Below are 15,963 nucleotides of genomic sequence, written 5' to 3'. Positions count from 1 at the left end.
GCAGAGGTCTGGGCTTGGAGAGAGTCAACGGAGTAGTCGGGCAATGCAGAGATCTGGGCTTGGAGAGAGTCAGTGGCCTGGTCAGGCAAAGCAGAAGTCGTAATCCGAGGAGGCCATCCGAGGGTAGGTAAGAATCAGGAACACAGGAATGAGGAAACCAGGAACAGGAGTCAGTGAGGATCAGGAACCAGGAACGAAGGAGAATCACCAGGAGGCAATGAGTACACGACCAGCGTGGAGACCTGTTGCAAAGGCAATCGTTAGGAGTGGAGTCCGGCCATAAGTACTGGAGCTCCGCTGATGCCATCATCCGGGGTCACGGCTAGGTTCCCGCCGCGGGCCCTACTTAAGACTGAATGAAATGCGCGCGCATGCGTACCTAGGGAGGGGCACAGCACTGAGCGATGGCGTTTCTCCGTAGGCCACGGGGAGAGGCCCGACGCAGAGCACAGGGATCTGCAGCTGAGCTGGAGGCACCGGGGGCGGCCCGAGGACGGAGCCGGCAGCCCACCGCCGCCAGGGATGAGGAACCAGGCACTGGATTCGTCTAAGAGAGGTGAGGGGCCGGGCTGCGGGTCTACCATGGCCGGCCCACGTAACACATATACTTGAATTTTTGTCCAAGTATTGTTACAAAACTGCAAACAAGATGGAAAATGTATAAAAAGTTGTAAGTCAGCTAGAGGTTTTAGGTTACCTTTTAAACTTTATTACTTGTGGTTTACTTTACTTTTTGGTCAAGCATTTTCCTCCTGATCCTTTGGCATCTAGCTCAATCAGATCTGACTTTTGATGGGCTACGGCACCAAGAGCTTCATTCATGAATTTTTTACCCCAATTTTATATCCCTTCCCAACTCATTTAGCCCAGACATTGTAAAACAGTCCTGGGACAGCAGGGTGACATAAAACATATTCCAATCATGAAACTCCGTGAACAATGTTTCCATAACAGCAACAATGTCCAAATCTGCCTCTACCATTATGACCTGTAGCACTGGGATTTTATTGCCTAGACTACAAGCATTTGTGGTCATAGCTTTCCAACTTTTCTCCCTTTGTGTGCTGCTCTACCTAGTCACTTGTTTTGCTTTTTTGAGCTGATTGATGTTGTTATTTTCACCTCCCACTTTCAGCATTGCTTAGGGGTGATTTGGCAATTTCATTAGCCAACTCATGCCACTCCTACCTTCTAGTTTAAATGCCTAATAATGTATGATTTGAATTTCTTGCTAAGCATCCTCTTTCCTGCCACAGACAAATTCTGGTCCAAAGAAATAGTTATCCTGGTACACACTTTAAATATGTAGCTCTTTTCTTTTAACCAGTCTCAATAATGTATATTATAGGCTGTAATTACCTCATGATTGTTATTAATATATTATAACATTTTAAATTTTTATTTTTTGCATATAAAATCCAGCAGCCAGCAACATTATGTAAATCATATCAAAGACTTGCACAAAAAAAAAAAAAAAAAGAACGTCATATGATGTGCCAAACTTATCTCGAAGATATGTCATCATTTCTAAAAGGTCCCCAGAGGTTGCTGGTTCTTGGATTTTATATGCAAAAATAAAAGTTTTTAAAAATTATAATATATTTATATGAACCATGAGGTAATTGCAGCCTATAATACACATTATTGAGGCTGGTTAAAAGAATAGTCCTATACTGTATACTTAAAGCATGTGCTGAGATAACTCTTTCTTTGGACCTTGATATTGTGTTTCCTGGGAATCTGGGTTTTCTAGGGCAGTTTTCTTTGTACTACAAGACAAATGTAGGCCATCCTTAGCATAGAACCTTTAATGTTCCATACATGGCCCTAGCCTTCAATTTATCCAAAACCATTTTCTTTGCACCAGGTTTTGAGCATTAAATTGATGTTATCTATGTGGCATAGCCTTCCCTTTCCCTTTCCATGAATGAATAATACTTCAGAAAAGGGAATAGTCTTTGCCACATGTCTAATTTTCTTACCAAGAGTTTGGAAGTCTCTCTGTAATGTATGTATATCATTTCTAGTAAAGTCATTGGTCCCCAGATGAGATGATAACATTGATATCAGAGTCCATACTTTCTTCGATCATTGCTTTGACTACCTGGTTTGCATTTCTACTAGCTGAGGATCCTGGAAGGCATTTAACTTTTGTGTCCCTATCAAAATGAGAACCCAAATTGGTTCCTCTGATGACCGAGTTTCTCAGCAGAAGAAGCTTTCTTCCATGACATTTCTTAATATTTAAGGTTTTCTGGGTGCTTTGGGTACATCCCTCTCAGACATCACTTCATATTCTATTGCTGGAGCTTTGTTTTCCAATGCAGAAAAGGTTATGCAAGGGTAAAAGGGAGGGTAGTGGGTGTCTTTTCATCACAGGTCTTATTCTGCCAGAGCCTACTGTAATCCATTTATTCATGGGTTCCTGTATTCTAGATGTCTGACTTCTTTGTGGGAGTATGGGCTGATATACAGGATGCTGTGCAGTTCAAGAAATTGGATGTCTCAGAGTCAAAGGTCTTGTTTTATTAGAATCCACCCTAAACCATTTATTCCTGGGTTTCTGAATCTTCTGTGGGAATTGGATAGATTTCTGGATGCTGCAAAGAAGGGGAGGTAGTGGCAAGTACCAGGGTTCCCTCTGGAGCTCTGCATTCACAGTTCCTAAGTATGGCCACTACCTGCCATCATTCTGCAATGACTAGGACTTCCTCACCTCAGGATCTCTGAACACTGACTCCATAGCATGGTCGGTGTGGGAAAGAGAGGTCTAGCTTTGGAATCAAATCCAGGTCCTCTGCATGGCAGAGCACTGTGCATAGTGCTGTCAACTGAGCCACTGAATTGGTCCCTAGCTTGTATCATTAATTTGCTAGAACCCCTGAAACTACTTGTAGCATGTTTATATAATGATATTCATACTTTGTTCTATAATAATTTCTGTGCAAGATAGACATAACCTAAAATAAGTTATACTCTACATTCAAGAAATATGAGAGACATTTTAGTAATATTCACTGACTTTCATATTATAGGCTCAAATACTGAGGAGTCCATTTTCATCAGTCAGCTAGTCAACAAAGCCACATAAATGTTGTACATCTAACTTTGTTGGGATTTTCAGTAGTGTACCCATGCCAATGAATATACCCAGCTATCTAAAGTTAGCTAATTAAGTATCTGGCTAATTTTAAGATGGCTAGATAGCTATATAAGACCTAGGAGTGAAAAAATGAAAATACTAATACAAAAAGTCATTCACCTTACAGTTGACCAATCAATTTTACAAATGCTATGAATATGACCATCATAAAGAAAACACAGAATGCAACGTGCCATAGGTCTAATTTCTTTATGATGATCACATTCATAGCATTTGTGTGATTGATTGGTCAGCTGTAAGGTGAGTGAATTTTTGTACTAGTAACTTTAGGACTGGTCATCGGCAGTCCTAAAGTTATCCAGCTTTGTTAGCCAGATAACACTAAAAATCAGTATTTCTCCAGCTAACTGGCTGGATAACTGCCTCCGTTCCAGAACATCCTTGCCTTGCCCCTGAGCTAGCTGGATAACCTTTTAGCCAAATAAAAAGATGCCTGGTTAGCCTGGGGTCCATTAGCATAGCGGACAGATGCCCTGAATATGGACCTCTGTATGTATACACTCAATATCATATCGACAGAACATGGATGCTAATGACAAATTTCAAGCCACTATTACTATTAATTGCTATAGTATCATATTTACCTGGGCAATTGACATAGATTTGAAATTAAGGGGTGAGTGTGAAACTTGAATCCTTAGGAGGTTGTGTATCCTATCATAGAAACATTGTGGCTACAAGACAAGAAGTCAAATTGCCATACATACTGCATAGTAGTCTGCTGTAGATTTCACTTGTTCATAGTCCTCTGCATTGGCCAGTAGATGTAAGCCTTCTGGATACAGCTTCCCACAAGTTGGGTACAGGTTCTTGCGGTCTTCCTTGGTCAGTTCCGTATCAAATGAATTAATCGTGATGATAAATGCTCGTCTGTCTGCTTCAAACTTAATTTGGGAAACAAAAAGCAATTACATACAGGATTAATAATTGTGTTCAGCATTAACCGGTTGAGTGAATTCATGCTACCCCCCATTTTCTGTCTTCATTTTGCTGTGAGTTATATGTAACTTGATGTTATATTACACTTTCATCCTTCCTTTCATCTCTTCACACCCATTTTTCTGATCCCCCTCCCTAGAGAGTTGCAGTATTGCTACTCAGTGCTGCTGGTTACATACATATAATATCTGATATCCACTGCATCAGTATATTAGAATGCATGACAGGGCATGAGATGCATCCTTACAGAACTAATGGAAAACTGCAGGAAATGGGAATAAGAGGCTTGTGATCAATGCTCAAGTGGTCCGAACATATTGCAAAATATTCCTTCATCATGTCTATAGGTGTGCTCTCAATTTACTAGCGATGCCTATGTCTTATCTTTCTGAATGGTTGAATCGACATAGAATCGGAAAACAGGGAAAGCTTTTTGATAAATAGATGATAAATTAGAGCAAAAGTGTGCTATGCTTTTTTTTTTTTTTTTTAACTAGATTTCTTTGGGTCTTAAGATTTATTTATTTATTTATTTATTTATTTTCTATACCAGTATTTGTGGTTACGTCATACCGGTTTACATCCGAACTGAAGGTAGAAAGTACATCAAACAGGGACAGGGGAAGGGACTAAAGGGAACAGTAGAGAAGAGTAGCCGGAAACTGGCAAACAAGAGGTCAGAATAAAGAGATAACATTTTAAACAATGTAACATAATTTAACAACTAAGTTCAAGTAATGTACAGATGCAGCAGGGGGTTGAGGCATAGTGGATCAAATCTGGGTAAGCCTGTTTGAAAAGCCAGGTCTTTAACTTTTTTTTAATTTGATGGTGCAAGGCTCAAGTCGGAGGTTTGTGGGTAGTGAGTTCCAGTGGGTGGGACCGGCAATGGAGAAGGCTCGTTCCCTCGTGGAGGTGAGGTGTTCTTTCTTGAGGGATGGGATATGGAGAGTTCCTATTTTATTTGCTCTGGTGGAGAGTTCTGAGAGTGTGATGTGGAACAGCTCATCAAGCCAGTTGGAGTTATGTCTGTAGATGGATTTGTGAATAAAAGTAAGGGTTTTATAGAGGATAAGCAAGGGGTTCGGAGGCCAATGCAAGTCTTTAAGGATAGGGGTAATGTGGTCATATTTACGGGCATTTGTGATAGTTCTCGCGACCGCATTCTGGAGCATTTGAAGCAGTTTTATGGTGGAATGAGGGAGGCCTAGGAGTAGGGAGTTACAATAGTCCATCTTGGATGAGAGGGTGGCTTGAATGACGGTACGGAAATCATAGATATGGAGTAAAGGTTTTAGTTTTTCATGACATTAAGCTTATAGAAACCTTCCTTGAGGATAGAATTGATATATTTTTTCAGGTTCAATTGCTGGTCAATTAAAACACCAAGGTCTCGTACGAAGAGCTGAGAGGAGATGGAGCTATAAGCAGGGTCGCTTGCAAGGGAAGCTTTAGGGATCTGGTGTTGGGAGATGAAGAGCAGTTCAGTTTTAGAGGTTTTTAGGGTGAGGTGGAGATTCATGAGTAGGGTGTTAATAGAATCGAGACATTTCTCCCAGAATTTTAGAGAATCAGAGATTGAGTTGTGAATTGGTATGATGATTTGGACATCATTGGCATATAGGAAGAATTCGAGGCCAAGGTCGGATAGGAGCTGGCAGAGGGCAGAGGTAAATATTGAATAGGGTAGATGACAGGGAGGAACCTTGAGGAACTCCTTGGGAGAGGGAGTAATGAGTGGATTCAGCATTGCCTATTTTGACAGAGAATTGTCTATTGGACAGGTATGATTTAAACCAAAGGAGGGCTGAGCCTGAGATGCTTATCTCACATAGGCGGGAGATGAGGTGGTTGTGGCTTATTTGTCGAACGCTGAGGAGATGTCAAGAAGGGCGAAAAAGTAGCAGTGACCTTGGTCCATGCCTCTGATGAGGTGGTCTGATATGGTGAGTAGGAGTGTTTCAGTATTAAAGTGCTTGCGAAAACCAATTTGTGAAGGGTGTAGGATATTGTTGCTTTCAAGGTAATCCATGAGTTGGTTGACTACCTTTTCCATGATTTTGGCAATAAAAGGGAGGTTTGAGATAGGGCGAAAGTTGGTTGGGTCGTTGGGGTCTAGCGAAGGTTTTTTGAGCAGAGGTTTGACAACTGCATGTTTGAGGAGAGGGAGCAATTGATGATGTTGGCTAGGGATTTGGCGTATAGCCTGGTTTGATTGTGAGACACAGAGAAATGCTTTTAACTAGCAAGCATTATTAAAGTATACGCAGTTTCACAATCCATGACACTTGCACAATGGAAAAATAATAATAAAAAATAAATAATAATATTGATTTGGATGTTTAGATTGAATTACTTGCTTTTCCAAATCCAAGCTCAAGGCAATGTATATTCAGGCACAGCAGGTAATTCTTTTCCCCAGAGAGTGAGGTTTCTGTTTAAATGGGATTTCTTTTATTCATTCAATAAAAGAACTACTTTTCACTGTTATGATGTCATAATATAGAAAAAAAAGTATGGTGACAGCCCACCGAAAATAAACTTGGTTGGATAATTGATGTTATAATTGAGATTTTATTATATGCATTTATAAAATGTTTGAGAAAAATTAAGCATTATGGAGCCGATACAATACAGTGTGCTCAGCCAAGTGCAGTGTATAACCCGCAGTTGGACACGGGTTGTATAAGCGCTTACTAATCCCCTTATGCAATAAGGGGATCAGCACCTCTACAGCACATCCAACGCGGAGTGAATCTAATAGCGCTGTTAAAACTTATACAGAAAAGCAGAAAAAAAAACTGTTTTTCTGTACTGCCTCCTACTTAATATCATTCTGATATTAAGTAGGAGGAAAAACGAAACTAAACAAGCTAAAAAAAAAGTTTAAAAAAAGCGGGTGCAGGAAACAGATGCTCAATTGACAAGTGTCTGTTTCCTGAGCCTCTGGCTGTGTGGCGTTTAGGGAAACTGACGCAGATGGCCGACGCATTCGTGCTCTCGTTAGCAAGGAGGCGCTAGGGACGCACAAGCGACCCTAGCGCCTCGTTGCTAATGCGACCCCCTAATTTAAATATTGCATGGTGCCCCCAGGAGGGGCGCCGGGGGGTGCATTAAGAAAGTGGGCGCTGACTGTTCAGCGCCCACTTTCTGCACACAAATATTGCTTCGGTCTCTATAATTGCTCAGACAGTAACAAAAATTCTTTTTTGACACCTCATGAGGAACCAGTCAAACAAAAGGCAGTGTCATGGGTCAGTGACACTCAAAGGTTATCCAAGTAGATTGAGGATAACAGTTAAGAGAAGGAATAGTTACTAGGGATGTGAATCGGGCTTCGGACGATTGCAAATATCGGACGATATTTTCAAAATCGTCAGAAATCGGGGGCTCCCGATAAGAAAATCCCACGATTTTGTTCCTGGGGTTCTCTTATCGTTTTGGGGGAGGGCGGGAAAAACGGCACACCAAAACAAACCCTAAACCCACCCTGACCCATTAAAACTGTTCCCTTAGCTTCCCCCACCCTCCCGAACCCCCCCCCCCAAAACCTTTTACAAGTACCTGGTGGTCCAGTGGGGGTCCCGGGAGCCATCTTCCGCTCTCGGGCCGTCGGCTGCCACTAATCAAAATGGCGCTGATGGCCCTTTGCCCTTACCATGTGACAGGGTATCCGTGCCATTGGCCGGCCCCTGTCACATGGTAGGAGCACTGGATGGCCCGTGCCATTTTTAAAGATGGCGCCAGCCTTCCATTACTCCTACCATGTGACAGGGCAAAGGGCCATCGGCGCCATTTTTATTAGTGGCAGCCGATGGCCCCGAGAGCGGGAGATCACTCCCGGGACTTCCACTGGGCCACCAGGTACTTGTAAAAAGTTTTGGGGGGGTTTGGGAGGGTGGGGAAAGCTAAGGGAATAGTTTTAAAGGGTCAGGTGGGTTTTTTTGTTTATCGGCTCGGGCGCAACCGATAAATAAAACCGCGATCTGGCCGCACAAAAAAAAATTAACGATGTGAATCGGAACCGATTCTGGTTCCGATTCACATCTCTAATAGTTACAGTTATTATTTTGAAAATAGTGTCATTACACTTATAAAACTTTCCATGGTTAAAGGCAAATATAGTAGTATGCATTACAAGGTTTCAAAGCACTTCTCAGATAGTGAAATTACCTGGCATGTGGTTCGTGTTTTACAATGCACTCTGATTATGTGTCTAAATTCTTCACTGAACATACTGTCATGTCCTGTTGCCTACATAATCCTGCAATGTCATGTCTATTTGGATATTTTATACACAAATATGTACCATCAAACTACAGAGAACTCATTTTTCCCTCTAAAATGTTTTAAAAGGATAATACTACAGAGACATTCCTGTAAATACCTCTGGGTTGGAAGGACCTGTATGATATCTTCAAAAGAGGAGATGGGAGATATGCAATGCTAGTGGAGACATTGCTGCCTAATTATAGATTGGTAAAGTGAGACACTGGGATGGAAAATGTTTTGCCTTAGGTCATCAATTAGGTAGTGAGAGAATTGCTTTTAAAAGTTCAGCAGATGAAAAAAAAGCTATGTTCCATCTGAGTAAGCACTACATTTTGTGTTTTGCTTTTTCATGTCACATATACATACTAAAACCAAATCAATCTCTTATGGATGTGCGTAGAAAAATTGTTTTGACTTGTGTATTCATTTAGTATGCCTCCATAATCCATTGTCTTCTTTTTAAATGAAAATATTTTCATTTATTTGTGTTATTTGTTCTTTTATTTCCTATTAAAGTCAATGTAATGAACAACGCATTCTATTGAGGGCTCTAAAACTGGGTTTTCTATTCAGTTCTGATGAAACTTGTAGGTGCACCCCAGAAGAGGGAAGAGCATTCCAAGACTATGTCAAGTGTCACCAAAAGTGGCATGAAAAGCACGAAGCATCATGACAGCACAAAATAACCCAAATAGAGGCAGCAACAACCCAAGCTACTGTGAGAGGACCACTGCAGCACCAAGAGGGGCAAGAACACCCCAAGGTTCCAAACGAGAGGTAAGGGGCACCAACAGTAGTGGCATGAGTGCTACGAGGCATCTAAACAGCAACAAAGGACACTAACAATAGTGGCATGAACATCACAAGGCACCTAAAGAGCCTCAAAGTAGCAGCTGTGTCTAAAAAAGGATTGGATAAGTTCTTGGAGGAGAAGTCCATTACCTGCTATTAATTAAGTTGACTTAGAGAATAGCCACTGCTATTACTAGCAAAAGTAACATGGAATAGACAGTTTTTGGGTACTTGCCAGGTTCTTATGGCCTGGATTGGCCACTGTTGGAAACAGGATGCTGGGCTTGATGGACCCTTGGTCTGACCCAGTATGGCATGTTCTTATGTTTTTTTTTTTTTTTTTTTAATTTTTTATTTGTCAAATTTTTAATTATAACATTTACAAGAAAAACATCTTGATTAAGAAAAGTATCTGATACACAGAGAAATAAATTGTATTGACTATAAAACAACTTAATTGTCAATAATACTCTAGTCCATGATCAAAAGGAATCAATAACATATAATTCTTTCATATATTCAATTAATTTATAAAGTCTCTCAACGTACAATTATTCTATAATTGGGCTCACTGTCTCAATGGTATCTAGTTGAAGTCTTTCTCCAAAACCAGCCACTTTTGTTTTATTGCTCAAAAATTTTTCCAATTGAGAGGGAATATAAAACATATAGGAATTACCTTTATATCCAACGCAACACTTGCACGGATATTTAAGAAAAAAGGTACCTCCTATTTGGAGAACCTTCATTTTTAACAAAAGAAATTCCCTCCTCTTTTTTTGTGTGCTTTTGGAGTAATCTGGGTATACCCTTATAAGTAAATTCAGAAATTTCTCTAACCTATGTTTGAAAAAAAGGCGGAATACCCAGTCTCTGTCTGTCTCAAAAACAATTGTGACTAACAATGTGGTGGGCTGCACCATTTCACTATCAGAGGTTTCCAAAATTTGGATACATCTGAAATACCTTCTAATACATCCATTACCTGTATTCCATCCCGATCTAACTTTTGTTCTTTCTTTTTATACATTGGAATATAATAGCTCTTAGCTACTGGTGGTATTGCATTTTCTGGTATCTTAAAAATTTCTAGTAAATATCTTTTAAATATGTCTTTAGGTAAGACATGAGGTAACATTGGAAAGTTAACAAATCTCAAATTTCTTTTTCTATTAACATTTTCTAAACTTTCCAGCTTTGTCTGTAGTATTTGGTTTTCTCTTATTACAGAATTTTGAACCGCTTTAGAACTCTCCAAATCTTTCTTGATCTTTTCTAACTCCTCTTTCCTTAACTTTACAGAATTCCAATTCAGATATTTTTTCTTGTATAGTATTTACTTTATCTACAATAGGATTAACTTGAACTATCATAGAATTTTGCAGAGTTACTATTGCATCCATTATAACTTCCAATGTAACCACATCTGGACTATTTATTTGAGGTACAGATAATTTCGGTAAAAGGTCAGAATCAGTCAATTTAGGTTTTGGTTGGGACTTTCCTTGTACCATTTCCAGTGAGGTGGTCTGTCCATCTAGGACTTCTGTCCGACTTATTCTCTCAGACAATTCCAAGGAATTGGGGCCTGCTTGGGATTCCTCTGAAACTGCAACTTTGGCAGGCAGGTCATCCCCCTCCAAACCTTGGGTTCTGGATATAGCCGGATTCACAGGTGTTCTTATGTTCTTAGCAACAATGGCATGAATGCCCCAAAGATTAGTGAGTAGGACAAAGCAGCAGTGACAGTGGAATGAACATTTTGAGGCAGAGAGTAAGGGATATGGCAAACAGCACAGTGGCAAAGGGCACAAAAACAGTGGCATGAATACCCCAAAGCACTGTAAAGGGGCAAAATGGTACCAGCAGTGGCAAAAGTTCTCTAAGGCACCATGAGTCAGGAGCAGGCCCGGCTGTTATGCTCGTGGATTCTTAGGCCGAAGTAGGGTTGACGCAACCTGCGGGGAGGAGCCCTACAGGTCCCCACCATCAGCAGGTGGATCCAGATGAAGCAGAGGACCAGCTGGAGCTTTGCTTTTACCAGTCCACATTCCCCTTAGGTTGAGCCTTTGGGTGCTGGGGCCAGCAGGAGTTAGGTGGGGGCCTCTGCTGATGGTGGAGAGATCCATCGAGCTAGCGGGGTACGAGTAGACAAAGGATGGGCATATCCGGTGGCAGGCAGTGATCAGTGGGTGGCGGCGGTCAAGTTTATCCAGAGGCAGGCAGTGGTCAGTGGCAGGTGGCAGTCAAGCATATCCAGAGGCATTCTGAATCTGCCAGTGCACAGGACCCTTGGATGCTTCCTGCCTTTTACGCAGCTGCTGCCCATCTTTCACACTCCAATTAAAATGTTTCACTATTTTTCTGCACCTCCCAATCATGTCTTTCAGAACTAATCTGCTGTGTTGCTCCCCGGCCCCCACCTTGCTTTACCTTTACTGTCCAGTGAAGAAAGTGTCCAAAGCAATGGATCCCCTCATAGCCCCCATCTTCCATTGCCTTTTTCATATTTTTACCACTATCTGTCACAATAAAACCAGACACAATCCTGTCTCCCTGCTTTAGCTGCCAGTCCTCCATCATCTTTCTTATTGCTGCTAAAATATTCACAGCAGTATGGTTCTTGTCCATCAACTAGGTGGGGCATAGCCCACCTGTACCCTACTGCTAGAACTGCTGCCTGTGCTTTCTTTGGACAGCAGCCACAAGTGTGTTGTCAGGGAAAGATAAGTGTGTAGCGTTTTGACTGGTCTAGATGTGGCTAGTGAAATGGATGCTTCCCCTCTCCACCTTGGCCAGTACGCCTGCATGCGAGTATGGTACTGTACATATGGACCAGAGATAGCACGCCTGCTAAATGGCATCCAGGAGGGCACTTTGTAATTAGAGGGTAATAGCTGCCATCTGTAGGGGGCTGGACATCCAGTCAAACATTTTTCTGATGCAGTTTCTAACCACTTTTGATGCTGACTGCCTCCTACTGTGGGACAATGAGGTGGTGATACTCCCCACCTGCTCCATTGTGGCTTGCTGTAGACATGGGATTCGGAGCTGCTTGGCTGTCACCTCACTGTAGGAAGAGGCTGGAGTTGGGGGGGGGAAGGGGCAGGGTTAGCTTGAAAAACTAACTTCCCCTCTTCTAACACTTTCTTTCTGATGCTACTGCTTCTTTAAGTGACAGAAGGAGTCCATAGGCTAGTATTGGCACCCTCCTGTTACATGTGCCGTCTGCGGCAGACCCGCGGCACGGCCCTCTCACCTCTCTGCAGTAACTCCAGCTCCTGGTTCCTCATCTCTGGCGGCGGTGGGCTGCCAGCTCTGTCCTCGGGCCTTCCCTGGCGCCTCAGTCTCAGCTACAGTACCTGGTGTTCCCGGTCCAGCCACCACCTCCATTGCCTCACGTCGGGCCTCTCCGCGTGGCCTGCGGAGAGATGCTGCTACACAGGTCGCGGCCCCGGATGATGACGTCAGCGGAGCCCCGGTACTTAAACCCAGGCTCCGCTCCCTAGCTTTGCCTTTGCAACAGGTCTCCTCGCTGGTCAAGTACTCGTTGCCTCCGGAGAGATTTGTCTTACTCCTGTGTTCCTGTTCCTCACTGTTCCTGGTTCCTGATTCCTTGCCTCTACGTTCCTGCTCTACACCTTCCTTCGGATTGCCTTCACGGACTTTGACTTTGCTTTGCCTGACCATATCTTCGACTCTCTCCAAGCCTGGACTTCTGCTTCGCCTGACCACGCCATTGACTCTCTCCAGACCCGGACCCCTGCATTGCCTGACTAAGTTGTTGCCTCTCTCCAGACCCAGACCTCTGCATTGCCTGACTAGGTTGTTGCCTCTCTCCAGACCCACACCTCTGCATTGCCTGACTACATTGTTGCCTCGACCCAGACCTCAGCATTGTTTGACAATGCTTGACCCTCTCCGTGTTCAGACCTCAGCCTTTCTTGCCACTACGTCCAGTTTGCCACCAGCCCTGACTCAAACCTGTTCTTTGATGCCTCTCCAGCATCCTTCCTGGACTTGGTCTATTCAGGCTTCAGCCTGCTCTTGCTCGGGCGCCCCCTATCTGCCTACGTTCCTTTGGCACTCGAGTTTTCAGGACACTACCTCGTCCAGTGTAAGATTGTACCATCTTCCCTCTGCTGTCTCTGGGCTGATCACTATCTCCTCATCAACGTCATACAGAGGCCCACCTAAGTCCAGCTGGCCCTGGCACCCAAAGGCTCAACCCATGGGGAACAAGGGCTGATTGGTGAATCTTCAGTTGGCCTCTGTTCATCAGCCCACTCTGCCTGCCAAAGGTGGGGACCCGTAGGTCCCTGCCTACGGGTTGCATCAACCCCACCTCGGCCCAAGGATCCACCTCTGGCACAACACCTCCCCTGAAGACCATGCCAAAAGACATTCTTTTCATGTGATGCAGGATGTTACTGTTTGTATGATACCTCAGAACTTTTCCTCTACTGATGCACTTACAACAGTGAATGCACTCTGCAAATCTTGGGTCTTCCTTTGCTCTGAAGTGTCCACACCTTGGATTCTTAAAGGACTTCCTCTCCTTCTCTGCAGGCTTGGGTGGTGCTGCTGGAGCTAGGGGTTGAGTGTGGACAGAGGCAAAAGGCCAGGTAGATTACTCAAGCCCTCCACCACCTCCTCTTCCTGGGAGGATGCTCTTTGCCCTCGCGGATTGCTTTCTGCCTCTTTTACCTGCTCAATAAAGGATAGCATGCTAATAATTAGACCCCCTTCCCCACAGCTCCTGTTATTATCCTCTGATTCTGAGAAGCCTGGACATGATTCCTCTGATACAATAGTTTTTACAGGATCTTCTGCAGACATTTCTCAAGAGGCATCAGGGAAGAGTGCTGTACTGCTTTTAGCTGCTCATCTCCTAGTACTGGCCTTGCCTTTGCCCTTGTCCCTCTACTTCCAGTGTCAATGCCACTCTCCACTGACTCTGCCTTCTTCTGCTCTTGTACCTTAGGAATAGAGCTAACAGTGGCAGCAGGCAGCACATGTTCTTTCAGTCTCAGCTTCTTGCTTACTGGTGCCTTTGCCTGTGGTTTCCCTCCTGCAAAAAAAAATCTCTTTAGCTTGTGCGAAGGAGTCGGGGAGTGCTGGTACTAGTGCTAAATGTACTGGGATTTGCACTTATAGGTGCCTTCTCAGAAGCAGGGCCGGCGCGTCCCAATAGACGAACTGGGCAGTCAACTAGGGTGCCAGCCATTAAGAGGTGGCAAAAAGCAGCTATATGGGGCCGCAAGCAGAGCCCATCCCACTCACGGCTAAGAGGAGTACAGACTCGGTGGGCCATGAGCGGCAGACACTCAGCCAACCTGCTCGCGGCCAAGGAATGCAGACACTCGGCGGGCAGCAAGCAGCACCTATCCTGCTCACGGCCAAGGAATGCAGACACTTGGACCATAAGCAGCGCCCATCCTGCTTGAGGCTGAGAGAAGCAGAGTCTCGGTGAGTCACGAGCAGTGCCTCTGTGTGTATGTGTGTGAGTGAGAGGGAGCCTGTGTAAGGGAGCATGTGTGAATGAGACAAGGAACCTAAGTGTGTGTAAGAGAGGGGGCCTGTGAGAGAATGAGGTTGGGGCTGGAGCTAGGGCCTGGACCAGGGGGAGGGGGTAGGCAAAAGGCAGAAGGTTCACTTAGAGCACCTAATACCCTTGCACTGGCCCTGCCCAGAAGGAGGAAAAGCATTTCATCTGCCTCTGCTATTGTTACCACAGCACCTTTCTCTTTCTCCCAAGCCCTGTGGCATGAGAGAAATTTGACATAGTCATCACTAACAGTGCCCACTGTTCTTAAAAAGGGGTTTGTCTTTTTACAAGTGTTAGTGTATATACTCTGCTGTTCACTACTCTCACACACATTACCTGTACCCGGTAGTAATGGTACTCTTTTTTATCCATAGATGGAGATACAGTGTATGGAAAAAAAGCATACCACCTCATACATATAGTTTAAACACTAACCTAATCCGATGGCACCTGGCTCCTTTGCCTTGTTTCCTAGTCAGCACACTCACACACTGCAGTGCACTTCTATAGTTTAATAATCTCTGTCAGTACACTGATTTGCACCCTCTACAGAGTGATCACACTGAGTTTTCCTTCTGCTCTGCTTTTGTAGTGTTATAGTTACACTATGTATGTGCTGTATTACTGCAAAACCACAGTAAAAAAGTGTGTCTGACAAAAAGAAACAGTACAGCTAGAGCACACTCAATTTTTTTTTATTTTTCCTGGTCTCAGTCTTTTCCCAATCTTTCCTCAGTTTTTCTTTAGCTCTTAGAATTCAAAATCCAATCTCCGTCTCTCTTCCTATCCAGAGACAAATGAGTCAATAGCACTGCCTGCCTGATCTAATTTTGTTTCAACTTGAACAAAAAAGAGGAAGTCACTGTTAATCTATGCAGAGGCTAGCAAGTATAGGCTGGTTAAAAATATGCTTGTGCTTTATTGTTCCTTTTTTCTACCTTGTTCCCTCTCCCTTCCCGTCCTAGCTCCAGTCAGGCTAGGGTCAAGGGTGACACCACTGATGCTAGGTGCCTTCAGAAATCCTCACCTCTGAAATTTTGTTTGTTCCATAGACTTTAATGGGAAATAAAAATGAATGCAAGAAAAAACGTAACAATTGGCTGACCACAGCGCAGTGCCACGGCCGGCCTCACTCACCTCCAGAATGATGGCATGGCAGGACACTGCCCGATGCCGACCCTCACTGACATGTTAAAGGCTACCTTACACCCACGTGCATGCACAATTCAGCCTGATAAAGGCCCCATGG

At 43.6% G+C, this 15,963-nt stretch overlaps 1 protein-coding gene across 1 annotated transcript in view; it reads right to left on the bottom strand.

Moving 5' to 3' along the window:
• The window catches only part of ATP6V0D2 (ATPase H+ transporting V0 subunit d2), a 122,554-nt gene that overhangs the window by 36,910 nt on the left and 69,681 nt on the right, over positions 1-15,963 (bottom strand). Inside the window, exon 6 of the mRNA XM_029591604.1 lies at positions 3,871-4,047. Coding sequence (XP_029447464.1) covers positions 3,871-4,047 — 177 coding nt within the window. The remainder of the gene's footprint in view (positions 1-3,870; positions 4,048-15,963) is intronic.

This window comes from Rhinatrema bivittatum, chromosome 2 (assembly GCF_901001135.1).
Source record: "Rhinatrema bivittatum chromosome 2, aRhiBiv1.1, whole genome shotgun sequence".
Lineage (NCBI taxonomy): Eukaryota > Metazoa > Chordata > Amphibia > Gymnophiona > Rhinatrematidae > Rhinatrema > Rhinatrema bivittatum.
The sequence above is the reverse complement of the archived record's forward strand: the minus strand, read 5'-3'. Positions and strand labels throughout refer to the sequence as shown.